Source organism: Thamnophis sirtalis, unplaced genomic scaffold, assembly GCF_051295495.1.
Source record: "Thamnophis sirtalis isolate CommonGarterSnake01/CBP01778 unplaced genomic scaffold, rThaSir2_p1.2 scaffold_3, whole genome shotgun sequence".
In the NCBI taxonomy this organism is placed as follows: domain Eukaryota; kingdom Metazoa; phylum Chordata; class Lepidosauria; order Squamata; family Natricidae; genus Thamnophis; species Thamnophis sirtalis.
The window spans coordinates 92,846,645-92,862,117 of record NW_028261383.1 but is presented as its reverse complement, the minus strand read 5'-3'; the positions used below and the strand labels follow the sequence as shown (position 1 = coordinate 92,862,117).

General features: G+C 38.7%; 1 protein-coding gene across 1 annotated transcript in view; it reads right to left on the bottom strand.

The window, feature by feature from the left end:
• TRPC7 (transient receptor potential cation channel subfamily C member 7) overlaps nt 1-15,473 on the bottom strand; it is a 138,999-nt gene that overhangs the window by 68,681 nt on the left and 54,845 nt on the right. Inside the window, exon 2 of the mRNA XM_087709513.1 lies at nt 13,957-14,139. Within this exon, the coding sequence (XP_087565639.1) occupies nt 13,957-14,139 (183 nt within the window). The remainder of the gene's footprint in view (nt 1-13,956; nt 14,140-15,473) is intronic.

The window sequence follows — 15,473 nt, the reverse complement described above, 5'->3', positions numbered from 1 at the left end:
GCCTGAAATGCTTTTTGTGGGGGAGTTGAGTTTCTCAGGTTGTCTAGAATGCTTGCTTTCTCCAGTGTCTTTGTAGTTGTTACATTTATGTTAAATATAGTACCCCACCTGCAATTTTATCCCCATCACAAGTCTGTGAAGTAATTTAAGCTGAGACATAGTGATTGGCCCAAAGTTATTAGTGAACTATAGCTGAGGTTGTCCTTGAACTTTGGTTTTCAGAGTCAAACATTTTTGTCACTATCCCATACTGGTCACCAAAATGTCCTCCTCTTCTCCAAAATAGCTTTTATCTTTATGTTTTATGACAATAGAAAATTAACATAGCCAGACAATATGCTCAGTTTCTGGAAGGACTTCTTTAAACTGCTGGATGTTCCTGTCATTACTAATGCATCTAACATTCAGATCCTTAACCAAAACTTCAAGCTATTTTAGTTGGGTAAATGACGATGACTACCACTCTAACCTATTTGAGAAAACATTCATCATGGGATTTCAATCATACAACAAGATGTAGGTTGTTGCTTGTAAAACTCTACATAGGACTCAACTATTAGAGAATCATCCAAGGCTGCCTGAATCCAGAACATAACAGCGTGTCTCTGCCTTCCAAATTAAGCAGGTGACTTTCAGCTTTGGCACACAGCATGAATTATGTACTGGATCTGGTGCTATCCTTCAAGTTCCCATAAACATTTTCTTATACATACTTTTAGCTTCATGACAAGCTCAGTTAACTTTCACTGATTTCATGGCCACTGTTGCTATGCTTTTATTTTATCTGGACAGATGGATGAGTGACTTCAAGTAGATGGGAAGATACACCTCTGTATCTATCATAATTTAATATATAAGTGCATTAAAAACAGCAGTTTTCCTTCCCAACTCCTGCCTTAATTCATTCTAGAGCATCATGCTGAGTAGGTTTTTGATCATCCACTACCATTTCTTCTGCCCAGCATGCAGCTTTTGAGTGCAAGTGGTTACAGGGACTCCCTTGAAAATGAAACCTAGCTGTTCCAAATTGTACTGAGTCCCAAAGAGGAGAGAATGTAAGAACTTCTTATAATTCTCTTATTAATTCAATTAGTAACTAACATTCCCATGTACTTAAAGACCTTTCTTGGCAGGGTTTCCTTTCAGAACCAGCCCTTGTTACCCCCCCCCCCCCAAAAGCTAGAGTCTTTATCGGAATAAAGCAAAGTGGAAAGTCTTTGATCTGGTGAATCTTCTGTGACTAAAAATGGTTGGGTAGTGACTGTGTCAATTCCCCCATTCTCCACGCTGCTTGAGACACTGTTCTCTAATCTTTTGAAATAAATTTTCAGGGAGCCAAGGGAGGTTGCAGAAAGAAGAAGAAACTCCACTCATTGAAGCTCCTGCTGACTTGAAGGGACACTGTTATTCAACAGGTCATGGTTTTTTTGGTCAGGCTCCTGAAGTGTAATAGTTATATTCTGACCATAGAGATCATATGACACTAGATTAGGGTGGAAAAACCAATGTGTGAAAAGTAAGCAACTATACAATCACTCTTTCCCTGTCGAAAAGGTCATTGAAAGTTTGGACATAGGTCCTTAGGTCAAGAAAAGTTTGAAGGTGATTGTCTTAGTAAATAATTTGAAGTGGGCCTGCCGAATCAATCACACATTCTTGGAGGAAAGGTCATCTCGCAGGCAGTAGTTTTGTATGCACAGGTCCTCAGAGGGACTAATAAAACAAACTCATTATGCATATGAGAAGCATAATAGCAAAAAGAAATTTAGTATGAGCCATTCAAATTAGAATTCCAAATGTCAGCAGTTATTATAGACACAAATTATTCATTCTGATTGGGAAAGCTGTACTGAAATCTGGGAAAGAAATGGTTAGCTGCTTACTCAGTCTCTATTATTCTTTCTCCTTAATGGTTTCTGGTAGGAAATGAAATTTGATGTCCACTGGATGAATGCTACTTCATCTATATGTTCACTGACTAATCTTCCTCTGTGTAAATAGATTTGCTACTAACACACCCTACTCCTTTTCTTTTACCAGAATCATTAATACAAGGCAAAAAGCATTAATGCATGAAGTAGATACTTCTTTTTAAAAAATTGGAAAATATGGCCAATTACCCCACAGGAAAACAACAACAACAAAAGTAAAATACCATGAAGTATAATGCAAAAGAAGAAGAAGAAGGAGAAGGAGGAGGAGGAGAAGAAGAAGGAGGAGGAGGAGGAGGAGGAGGAGGAGGAGGAGGAGGAGGAGGAGGAGGAGGAGAGAGACCGCCTTCTGCCAATTACCTCCCTGCGTCCCATCAGATCGCACAGGGTAGGCCTCCTCCGAATTCCATCCGCCAGTCAGTGCCGACTGGCGACTACGCGGAGGAGAGCCTTCTCAGTTGCAGCTCCGACGCTATGGAACAATCTCCCCGTGGAGATCCGCACCCTCACCACCGCCCAGGCCTTCCGCACGGCCCTTAAGATCTGGCTATCCCGTCAGGCCTGGGGATGAAAAATGTTAGTTTGTCCCCTCCTGAATGATGAATGAATGTTGTGCTCTATTTTTAATATTATGTATTGTCTCATGTCTTTTGTCTTTTTACCCCCTTCCCTGTGTTTTGTAAGCCGCCCTGAGTCCCCTCAGGGAAAAGGGCGGCCTATAAATTATAATAAACATTCTAAACATTCTAAACAAACAAGGAGAAGGAGAAGGAGAAGGAGAAGGAGGAGGAGGAGAAGAAGAAGAAGAAGAAGAAGAGGAGGAAGAGGAGGAGGAGGAGGAGGAGGAAGAAGAAGAAACTGGTACCAAGTTATCAACAGCATCTAGGTGAAACCAGTCTTTTCATTCTGGTTGAGAGAGCAACCAACAAGAACTTAAGGCACACTGTAACAAATTGCTTGTGATTCTGCAAGAGAAGGCATACATCTTTACCTTACAATGGTACTGACTTTTACTAACAAGAAATTTTAGAAGATAGAACATATGGTGTTTTGGGAGAGACAAAAACGAACATATGGACAAGAGGTTCAGGCTTACTGAATCCCAAGGACAGACTCTCTTTAAAAAAGTGCTTTTCTGGTATCTACCCTCCAATATCACTGCAGGAAAGATGTCAACATGGACCAAAGCAAAAAAACAAACAAACATTGCACAGCACGACAGAGCTGAGATTAGGATTAGTAGGAACAAGTGTTTTTTTTCTAAAACCATCCCTGAGACTCACTAACAATCTCCAGATCCATCTGCCATACTACATCATAATACATTGGTAGAATTCTGCTCTGGTTTCTCTAAACCTAAAGACAACAGAAACTGGGTGGGGTAGCTTCAGAAATGTCAGCTAGCCAATTTTTTTGTCTTCCATCATAAAGAAGAGTTGTCAAAAAGAATTAAGAGGGCTGCTGAAGATAGGTCTTAACCAGTAAGACAAGCAACAGATGTTGCCCCTTTTTTTGAGGACAACTATATCTTATTCCCCAACACAAAGGCCCAACATGGGGCCTGGAAGGGAGTACACAAATCCCTGGTGTGGACCATTTCTAAGAGTTTAAAGGTGTTATAGAAGCATACCTGTGAATTGTAAATCACCAATAAAAGAGACTTTAAGGAGCTTTATACAACAGATTTATTTTAAAATAATAATGACAAAGAAGAACTAAAATGATATTTGCTCTCTGATCCTTAGCTCATCATGCTCTAGAGACAGGTAATAAAGAAGCTAGAAAAAGACTTGGTATTCAACTCCCAGATTTATTAATCATTTTCTCAGGCTCAGAGGTTGCTTCAGTCATAAAAGTGACTCCAGAGAAACATGCAATTTTCAATCACCTATCAATTTAAAGCTTTCTGAAAAAGCCAGGTTTTCATGGACTTTCTTAACGCTTGCGGATGACTTGGTCTGTGTGGAAAGGAGGCATATTTTCTATGAATACCTTTATGGCCCCAAATGATAACCATCCCTTCCAGATGTTTTTGAATGGAGTAAGTTCAGTGCTAGACATCACTAGGTAGACATGGGAACATGAGGTAGACAGCTTACTTTCCCTCAATATTGAAAATCAACATTGATGGTGGAGTCAAATGATTACATCATTTTCACCCAGCATGGAAGATACGTGATGCAGTTCCAATCCACTCTCACATAATGTTAAAAGGTTGGCTTCAGTGTGTGGTTAATCTATATTGGATTGAGATTATATCCATCAAACTAGGCAGAAGAGTAGGTTAAAATTACACTTATAGTATTTTTAATTAATATTTTTTGATAAACTGAAAAGCCTCTGAGGTCCATAAGAAAAATTATCAAAGAAAACCCTGAAAAGAATGGGACAGTACAGGATATGAATCGATATAGACTTGGCTAGAATATTAAACAGGTCTGTTTCCATGGAAATTCAGAATGACAGGTTTCTAACAGCTAGAAAAATGGTTAGGTAGCTTTTAGCTACAATCTGTGAGCACAGTTGCATTTTCAAAAGAAATGAAGTTTTCACCTGACCAGAAAGTGCTAACATGGGATTTGTTATTTTAACACAGTGAATCTTCCTTTCACTGAAAGGGTTCCTGCATTCTATTACAAAATGATAAAATTATAGCTGCACAATTTACAAAATACAATTTTTTTAAAAATAGGGTAGAACCTTGAAGTCAACAACAATTCTGTGAGTGTGAATTGCACAATAGTAAAGTTTAAACAACTAGATCAAACAGTTTTTTTAAAAAATCACTAATAAACAGATTGGAATTTTAGTTGTAAGTTGGGGTGGTCATTGAAGATATCACCAGGTGACCTAACTCTATTTTATGACAATTTTATTCTTGTTGCAAAGTGAGTCACCACAGCTGTTATGCAAACCATGTGGAATTTAACCAAATTCAGCATATCCAATGGGTATTTTTTGTTGTTTTCTCCTGGAAAAATGGCACAAAATGCAACAAATCAGAGTCATGTGCCCATGCAATGCTGTAACTAGTCATAAATGCATGCCAGTTGCCAAGCATCCCAAGTATGCTCATGTGATCACAGGAGGGAACAGCACAACATTTTACAATGGTCAGAAATGCCTTATATAAAGCTCCCTTTTTGAGACTGCTGTGATTCTGAACAATCATTAAGTAACCAGTCAATAATGAAGGCTACCTGCAAAGCTCATCGAGAAACTCTTTATTGGCAAGATCTGCTTACACTGCAGAGCCTAATAAACGACTACATACAAGAAATACCACTCGTTTTAATACTATTGCAGATTTAAAAGCTTGAAAAAAATCTTGTCCCAAAGTAATTTTAGAGAAACAAATACATGGGTGGGAAAGGGGAGAGCGAGACAGAGAAACAGACAGAGAGACAGAAAGAGAGAGAGAGAGAGAGAAAGAAAGAAAGAGAGAAGCGAGACAGACAGTGAGACAGAGAGACAGAAAGAGAAAGAGAAAGCAAGAAAGTGTGTGAGAGAGAAGAGAGAAAGACAGACAGAGAAACAGAAAGAGAGAGACAGACAGACAGAGAAAGACAGAGAGAAATAGTGAAGAGAGACAGATAGACAGAGAAATAGAAAGAGAGAAGAGAGAAGAGAGAAGAGAACAAGACAGAGAGACAGAGAAAAAGAAAGAGAAAGAGAAAGAGAGACAGACAGACAGAGAGAGAGAGAGAGAGAGAGAAAGAAAGAAAGAGAGAAGAAAGACAGAGACACAGAGAAATAGAAATAGAAAGAAAGAGACAGAAAGAGAGAGAGAGAAAGAGAGAAGAGAGACAGACAGACAGGCAGACAGAGAGGCAGACAGAGAGAAAATTGCTGGGCATCTTGTTAGAGGTCCATAATAGTATAGATACAGATCCATATTTTTGCTATTCTGTTTGTACAACTAGCATGTTTGATTTTTTATTTTAAAAAATCATTTAAAAAAACCACTGGCATGTTATTTTGATTATGTAATGAAGTCATTGTTGACTCTTCACACCCAGACCACATAGACAGATCTTCTCCATGATGATCTGCCCCTAACTTTCAGGTCTTTGTTACATAGGAGTTTATTACCTTGTAGTCACACAGAACCATTACAAAGCAATGATGGTAGATGAGCAGACTCCATGTGAACAGTTTAGCTATTCAATTGGCTTTTCCCACTTCCAAGCAGATGAAATAACATCATTCATTTAAAAAAAAGAGCTTGGTCAATCTGAGTGAAACCCTTAGATCATGTGAAACCTAGCCAGACATACACGGTATTACAATTTAAAGCCATGGCATATGGCTGTCAGAAGATGAATGTTATCCTTGTGAGTTCATCAAATAAAACATCTTTTCTAAGTTTCATTTAGTGATAACAGCTCCTCAAAAACAAAACAAGTACAGATGACAATTTTTCTGAAGGATTACTTCCACTAGCAACTCATCTTTAATGACAATCCTGATAAACTCCCGTTGAGGCAAATAAACTGCAAAAAGATGAATGAAGTCCGATTCACCTTTTTCTCTATATTTAGAGATATCCATAAAGTGCTCCATATTCAAGAAACCACTTCATCAGTTTCAAGCAGGAGGTGAAGAAAGCAGGGTGATTAAATCAGTAAAAGTAGCATCTACAGTTGCAAACAGCTCATCTGCAGCCATTGTTTTTTAGCCCATTAAAACCTTTTAGAGATTATTATTTTGTTGCTATAATGGTTATTTCAGCATAGATGGAGGCTTTTAAAAAAAATGTAATTCCAAAATTGCATGATTAGGGCACATGAATGGATTATGGAAAACTAGCTTGTTGGCGCATATCAGTTGGAAGTTTGATAGATCCAAGGGACAAATGTATGTATAAAAGGAAAAAAATATTGATATGCTGCCATGACCATCATCTTGTGGGTTATATTTAAATCCTCCTCACCCCCAAACTCTGCTTCTGTCATTCCTGGTTTCCTGGCTTCTTTATCTTCAGATCTTCAGCTTACAAACTCTGGAATGAATACTGTAGGATACTTTTGACACTAAGCTTTTGGACTTCAACCAATCTGCTCTTCTGGGCTATATTTAAGCCACAAAAATAAGAGAAGAGATTCTTCTTTGCTGATCTTTCTCTCCCTAATTTACACTTCCTCTCTTCTAGACCAGGGGTGTCAAACTAGCGGCACATGGGCTGGATGCATGCAGGCCACGCCCACCCCAGCTCCGCAAAGGGAAAAAACAATGTGAAACATCATGTGATGGCAATGTGATGCCGTGAGTTTGACACCCATGTTCTAGAATGTAGAACACAGAACATAGAATAACAGCATTTGAAGAGAGCTTGGAGGTCTTCTAGTCCAACCCCTGCTCAAGCAGGAGGCCCTAAACCATTTCAGAAAAAATGGTTGTTCAATCTCTTTTTGAAATCCTCCATTGATGGAGCAGTGGTGAGATTCAATTTTTTTTTACTACCAGTTCTGTGGGCGTGGCTTTGTGGGCGCGGCAAGGGAAAGATACTGCAAAATCCCCACTCTCAAAATTTCCGCTACCGGTTCTCCAGAACCTGTCAGAACTGGCTGAATACCATCTCTGTGATGGAGCACCCATAACTTCTGAAGAAAAAGCCATTCCATTCAATTATTATTATCTGATTTACAGCAAAATAAAACTTTTGGAAATGTGCTCATTGCCACTCAATCTAGAATAAGACATGTGGGAACTTAGCAGTTGCTGTTTGTAGAACATGAACATTGATATAGTGCAATGTGTGAAGTCAAACAATGTTTCATGGGATGACATATAATTTATCTACATTTAGTGTGTTTTTTTTAAAAAATGGGACAAAGAGCAGAGTTGCAGCCTATGTTTTGCTGTTCATCTTACTGTTTTTATTTCTGTTGTAGCCTAAGAAATCTTTGAGATGTAGGGCCCGATTCTATCCATAGATTTTCCCTTCCATTATATTTCTCACAAGTAATTTCTCACCACTCACTTTCCAAGCCTATGCATTAAAAGGTATAAATGAATTAGAATGTGGACAGGTAGAAAATGGATAGGGTAATGTGGTTTAGATACATATACTTTTTATCTTAGTCTTCAAATTATACAGAAACAACCTTTGACCTAGCCCCTATCTGAAAGAAATTGATAAGAAATATACAGATTGCCAGAAGCTGGAAAGCAATATTCTGCTTCATTCTTCATCTCTTTGAAAAGCTTACCAAGCCTACTATTTTCATAAACATGAATTCAGTAGAAAATGCACACTTCTCCATGGTGCGCGTATTCATGTTGTTCACCACAATGAGCGATATCAATCTCAGAATCTTAACCTGTTGAGCCACCATCAGTTTAAACCTCCTTTTGTGTGTGGAAAAATATTTGGAGACAGTTCCAATCTTGTTATACTGTGGAGGACAGCATGGATAACATGGGCAGAAGATTATACTTAAGCTTCTAATTTGTATTTTTTTTCTATGTTGGCCTGCCAATGAGCTTTTGAAGAAGCTAGTTTTGATGTCTAATGAACCGTAGCAATCCCTGGTGTTTTTAAATGGCAATGCTAACTCAGGCAAAAATGTTGGGGAGGGAGTTTTAAAAAGAGTAACTCACCCTTCAGCGATATGCAAATAAGACTGCATCACCCCTTCAACTCAGAACGTTGCATAGTTGTTTTCAGCTATAAGAAATGGTATGCATAGCTCACATTTTCTATTTGAATCTGTTTTATTCTCTGCACTGTCTTAACATTCCTTTGTTAGTCTGAATGCATTAGCTTTAGCCGAGCCAACAAAATATACCAACTAAACAATCATCAGAAAAAGCTGTATAATTGTACTGCAAATCCTTTACTTACAACTTGGTCAGTTAGCAATCATTCAAAGTTATGACTACCCACCCAAAATCTACTTATGACCAGTGGTGAAATTCATTATTATTATTTTTACTACTGGTTCTGTGGGCGTAGATTGGTGGGTGTGGCAGCGAAAGGATATTGCAAAATATTCATTCCTTCCCCACTCTGGGGTCAGCCAGACGTGACATTTGTGACTTCTCTGAACTACTCAAAATCTCTGCTACTGGTTCTTCAGAACCTGTTGAATTTTACCCCTGATTATGACCCATTTTCACATACACTGCATGGTCACATGGTTATATTTTGGAGGCTTGGCCTCATTTGCAATGTCCCACAGTCACACAACTGCAATTTGCAACACTTTTTGCTGTTTTTTGGCATTCACATCCAGTTTCAAACAAAAAACACCCATCGGGGAAAATTAATTCATTTAATGACTGCAGTGTTTGCTTAATGACTTCCGATACTAATGTTGAAAAATTGGATCTGGTCATGTGATGCCTTGATTTACAATCACAATGATTTATAACTGTAATTCCAGGCTCAGTTGCAGTCATAAGTCAAAGGCAACCCATAATTTTGGTAGCAGATTGGAATAGCACATGAGGACTGACTCTGCATTCAGTATTCTGAAAGGAGCCTGGTGGACATAACATAAGGATTTATGAGCCACCAGAAGCTCTGAAACTGCAAGCTACCATACTTCCTTTAAAAAGAAGCTGACCCAGGAGGACCACAAATACTTCACTTCAGTTCCTTTAATTGGAAATGCTAAAGGAAAGTTTGGTATTTAAAGCAGGGGCTTGATTGCTGAGCTACAATTCTTTTTGCAAAAAAAAATACACTGGGATGTTAGTGAAATAAATACTGTTAGAAACCAGGAATATAATTCTCCTGCCTGGCCTATTTTAAAACATTGCCGTTGGATCTATCCAGGGTCTCCAAAGGATAATTAAAATGAAGGAGCTTGCAGTGTAAGAGTTGGAATGAATTGCTTTGCTAATTGGAAGAGAAAGTCTGGGCACAGCTGCTAAGGCAGCAATAAGCAGGTGGGGAGAGTTAGAAGGAAAGGAGGGAACAGCTGTTGACTATAAAATTGGGAGCACTTTCCAAGTTCGCTTCCAGTAAACCAATATCCATAATCATAGTATATTGTACAAATAATTAATCAGAAGAAAGAAAACAGGCTCAGAAAAAGAAGTGACCAATTTGCAAATCATGTATCCATGATTAAACTGTTTAAAGTGCTCTGACAAGCTTTTCCTACTTTGAAGCAATCAATTTATTATTTTCCTCTGTTTAGTTATTTCAATTGGCAGCCTCCCCTTCTTGGATTCAGTTTGCTCTGTTGGAACCCACAGGTCTACCAGCTGTTGCAGGCCCTTGCATGGTAAAGGATAAGTTGCAACCTTCCCCTCAACTCCACAGTCCACTGAAGATACTTGGCCTGGTGAAAAATGCAGGATTCTATTTATACAGAGATTTCCCATCATGAACAATAGTTAATCACTAACTGGATAAGCACCAAACTTTAAGAAATATGCCCAGCACCATGCACTTTGTTTAGAGCAGGGCTGTCAAACTCACAGCCCGCGGGCCGGATCTAACCATACCCATGCCCGGTTCAGCGAAAGGGAAAAAAAGGCATGATATGTCAAATAATGCTGCCATGATCCCGCAGGTTTGACACCCCTGGTTTAGAACTATCAGATTTTGGTTGCATAAATCCAGGTAACCTTTTGTAACAACATAAAAATGCAATTTTCTGTTGGCTTTGGTAGCCCTATTGTTTTTTCAGAAAAAGAAGTTCCATATTGTGAGGTTTGAGATCATAATGTAGTTACAGTAGGAGAAAAGTGTATGTTTTTAGTCTCCAAGCTGGTTTCTTGTTCAAGTCACTTCCAAATGCTATTTCTTGCCAAACAAAGGACTAAATATAAATAGCAGTAGCACTTAGACATATACCACTTCACAATCTGTTACAGCCGTCTCTAAGTGGTTTACAGAGTCAGCATATTGTCCCCAACAATCTGGGTTCTCATTTTACCCACCTTGGAAGGATGAATCAACCTTGAGCCTGATGACATTCAAACTGTCAAATTACAGTCAGCCAGCAGTCAGCAGAAGTAGCCTGCATTCTAACCACTGAGCCACTGCGGCTCTCATATTCTCCCCTGAGCTCTATCCCTAACTCTGACTATAAGGCATCTGTTTTTGCTTTAAAAATGGCCATAACCTGTTTTGTTAATTGCTCATGGTTTTACACATCATGCTAAGTCACAATTATTTTAACAATAACCTGTTAAAAATACCTACAGTGCTCTAGATATCACCCTAAGCCCAAACCATGGTTTATGAGCCACAATAGATTACACACAATAGGTAACCTAAAGTCCCATTACAATTGTCTATGATGTGGAAAACCACATTGAGTTTGACCATTGTTGAATATTACCATTGTCATCTTTATTTTCCTTTTCTATCATCGTTTTCCAGCATAGGAAATTATTTGCCAGACCTTGACTTAAATTAGAAAATGACTTACATTTCCAACAGTTTATGAACTAAAGCAAAGGTTTATGGACTAAAAGTTAAGAATGTTGTTATTGGTTCCTAGTCCATAATTTTGTCACATAAAGAAGCCACGTTAAAGCTAATGATTAGGACTTATAATAGCTGATGACACCTAGCTCCCATAAGCATCACCATTCCATTCATAATCTCCAGCAGGTTTTTTTAGAGACCAAAGTGGCTTTTTCAGCCCAAAGTAAATCTCTGAATTTCTCTTCTATTTAGCCATAAAACCATTTAGGATTATTTCTGCATTCATTTGTTTCCCTTCTAAAGCAGTGGTTCCCAAACTTTTTCAGTCCACCGCCCCCTTGGTGCTACAAACTGATCCTCAGTGCCTCCCACCCAGTGGTGGAATTCCAATGTTTTTATGACCGGTTCTGTGGATGTGGCTTGGTGGGCATGGCTGTGGGAGTCATGTGACTGGGCGGTTTGCACAACAGAAGGAAGATAGTAACAGTAAAATTCAAAACTGTAACAATTAATTGCACATTTATTCAAAATCCAATTTAAAAACCTTTGTAGGCAAAATAGCAAGCAAGCGAAGGAGGATCAGGCAGGCACTGAGGCCCCTTCGCCTCCCTTCGCTCCTACTTTGTCTTGATGAGGTCGCTGCAGCTGCCAGGTGCAGACAGACGGAGGTAGCCAGAGTGGCCCGGGCAGGCGAGCGATGGAGGATCAGGCAGATCGCTCGCTCACCCGCCCGGGCTTCCCCGCTGCTTTGGCTACCTCTGTCTCTCCGCGCCTGGCAGCTGCGGTGACCTCATCAAGACAAAGTGGGAGTGAAGGGAAGTGAAGGGGCCTCCATTTGATCACTTGCTCCCCCTGCCCACCTGCACTATACTAGCCCTGCCCACCGCTCACTGATTGGCTGGTTCACCAATCTGCCCACCTCTAAGAGCCTTATCTATAGAAAGCCAAGCAGAAAAAAAGGTAAATGGGTTTAGATAGGGCTCTTAGAGGTGGGCAGGTCGATTGGTGAGCCAGTCAATCAGTGAGTGGTGGGCCAGACTAGCATAGTGCGGATGGGCGGGGGGAGCGATCGAGCAACTTCCATATGGGTGGGGGTGAGTGAGCGAACTGGTTCTAAATGGCTTGCTAGAGGGGGCCACCACTAGCACTCCTCTGCCACCGCCCTTGCCTCTTAGTGCCCCCCTGCCACCCCCTTGCCTCTTAGCACCCCCCTAAGCAATCCCACCGCCCCCAGGGGGCTGTACTGCCCACTTTGGGAACCACTGTTCTAAAGACTTCACTAGTAAAATCCCCAATTAATTATACATTTTAAAATATTTTTTTCCTCTTAAAAGCCACAGTTCAAAAATCATTTACTTGTTTATTTTTTAGAAGAAAGGGGCATCAGAATATTCTGGAAATGAAAAGGCAAACACTGGTATAGATACATTTGCACATTAATCTGGGAGATATAGATTTGGCCAAAATTTATCAGCAATGAGAAAGACAATGATTGCTTGCTTCTTTGGCTACAGTGGATGAAGTGGGAGAGGACTCTAGAGCTTTCCTGTGCAACAATTCTAATGAATTTTTTCAATGATGATGTTACAGTTTTCTGTTTGAGTCTCTGAAGCGCTATTCTAAGCCTGCCTATTTTAATCAAGATCCACTGCTTTTGTGCTGCACTGGGCCCCAGAGACTTATTTATGAAATGGCATAGACAAAGATTGCATCCTTCCTTTATATAGAGGTATATTTGTTGATGTGTGATGGCAGAAAATAAAAGAAAGACATACTGTAATATAAAAATACCAAAAACATCCTTTCTCTTCCAGATCCTAAATATCATCAAAGAAGAAAGTATAACATAAACTTCCATAATAAACAAAGTTGGTCTTTAAAAAAAAAATCTGTCTGGGCAATGTGAACCCACCCTGGCAACTTCCAAATGAGTTTGATTACCACTTTTATTATCCTCAAAAATTAATAGTCAAATATATTTGGAGATTGCAGGTTGTAGGCAACTGATTAGCATTACTTCCAATTTAAGTAACTTTTTAATATATGCTATTTTCCTTTGGGTCTTTAACATTGCAAATAGGAAACATATTTTTCACAGTGAATGTAAAGTCATACTGTATTGGAATACTATCAAGATTTTTCACCACACAGTAAACTCTATTTTACAGCTCAGTACTGTTTTCTTTTCAGTCTAAGTTGAATGGATTACTGGAGCTTAATAGAAACTCACAAGAATCACCAGGAGTTAGATAAAAATGCCTCACAGATTTATCTATAGGTCCTTTCCTGCCTTATCCAACTACTCAAGTAAGCCTTATTTCAAGAAAAGTGGAGAGAAACTTTGCAAAATGCATCTATCCCTAAAATGTCATGCTGATTCAGTCCTTTAGGACGTGAGTCATTGAACTATTTTCAAAGTAGGTTCCACAGTTAAGCGTCCCCATCTTTCACTACAACCCACAATCTCCTCCTGTCTTGCGATTGCTACCATCTTTCACCCTTACTCTCTGCCATGACTTTAAGCTCTATGTGTTTTGCCTACACACAATCCTTTGAGCAGGCAATCCATGCAGAAATCCAATTTTTAATCTGACTTTCAACATGCAACAAGGAAACAGGCAAGAGAATACTCACTTTTTTGACTTCATATTTAATGGATAGCTTGATTCTGCTCAAACTTGGACGGGGATGTTCAGGCCATACTTCTACACTCGCATCACCATTCAGAATAGCCTCCACTTCCTCCGTGTCTCTGCAGAGATCCAGGACGCCCACCACAAAGTCTTTGCATTGCATAGATAACTTCCTATAATCATTCTAGTGAAACAGAGACAAACAATGTTTTAACAATTACAGCATGGAACTGGCTACAAACTTGAAGGCTGTGATAGACTGGTGTGTGAGCATATGTTGTACCGAGTGCAATAGCCAAATCCCTCCACTGCAGTCCCTAAGCTTCTACTGCAGACTGGAAGACATTTGGAGGGGTTCCAGAACCATAGAAAACTGCAGAGAAATGCAGCGGGCAATGATAAACCTTTTCTGCATAAACAGAGAGCATTGGATACAATCTTCGAATGTTTGCATGCTTTGAAAATTCATGATATCTATGTTTCTCTATGCTTTCTCTACATGCTTTCCCGCTCCCCCTAGGAGATACAAAAACTTCAACAATAAACAGAACTGTGTTATATATAATTTTTTCCACTCCTATATTTCATCTTTTGACTTGTTCCTGATCATGTGACTGTCAAAGGTGCTATTGCCCTGCCATGAATATATATATATATATATATATATATATATATATATATATATATATATATATATATATATATATATATATATATATATATATATATATATATATATATATATATATATATATATATATATATATATATATATATATGAAAATACCAACTAATGCATCATCTTTGGGACATAGCAAATTTAACATTTTCAGTGAAGTTTATTGTCTATAGTTGTGAATATATTAAGAATTGCTATGTTGCTATCCAATGATGTGGAAGTGCTAAAGCCTGCTAAGGATGCTTGGAATTTTATCTGCAATTTATGTAAACGATACCTGAAATTTAAAGTCACTACTCAAATTGATGGCCAGATTTCCTTCATGAACCATTGCATGACTTTATCTTTCTTTTTTAATCTCACCAACAGTTGTATTGGGATTATTAAAGAAAAAAAAGTTATATCCAGTAGACAAACAGTTTGATGCTTTTAAGTCACCGCTTTATTGTAAGAGAAGGTGAAGGATGCAAAATGAAGCAGCTCTTCCAGTTATGATGCCTATATTCAGTTATTCAGAAGAAGAACCCACAATTCTTATGGGGATCATCCTTCAAAGAAGAATAGAGACTATAATGGAAATCAAAGAATGGATACATAGGGATATCAGCGTTTGGACAATGCAGTGAGCACTTTGAAGGGAAGAAAAACTCTTATCAAAAGAAAAGATGAAACAAAACAAAAAAAACCTGGAAAAGCATATTTGCGGAATTTTCATTATCACAGTAGCGAGGCAGTGTGCAATGAATCTCAAAATCCTTCCAAAATCTTAGGACCAAATCAAATGCAATACCTGAATGGGTTTTAAAAACTAATGGCATGAGGTTTTGATGTAGGGAACA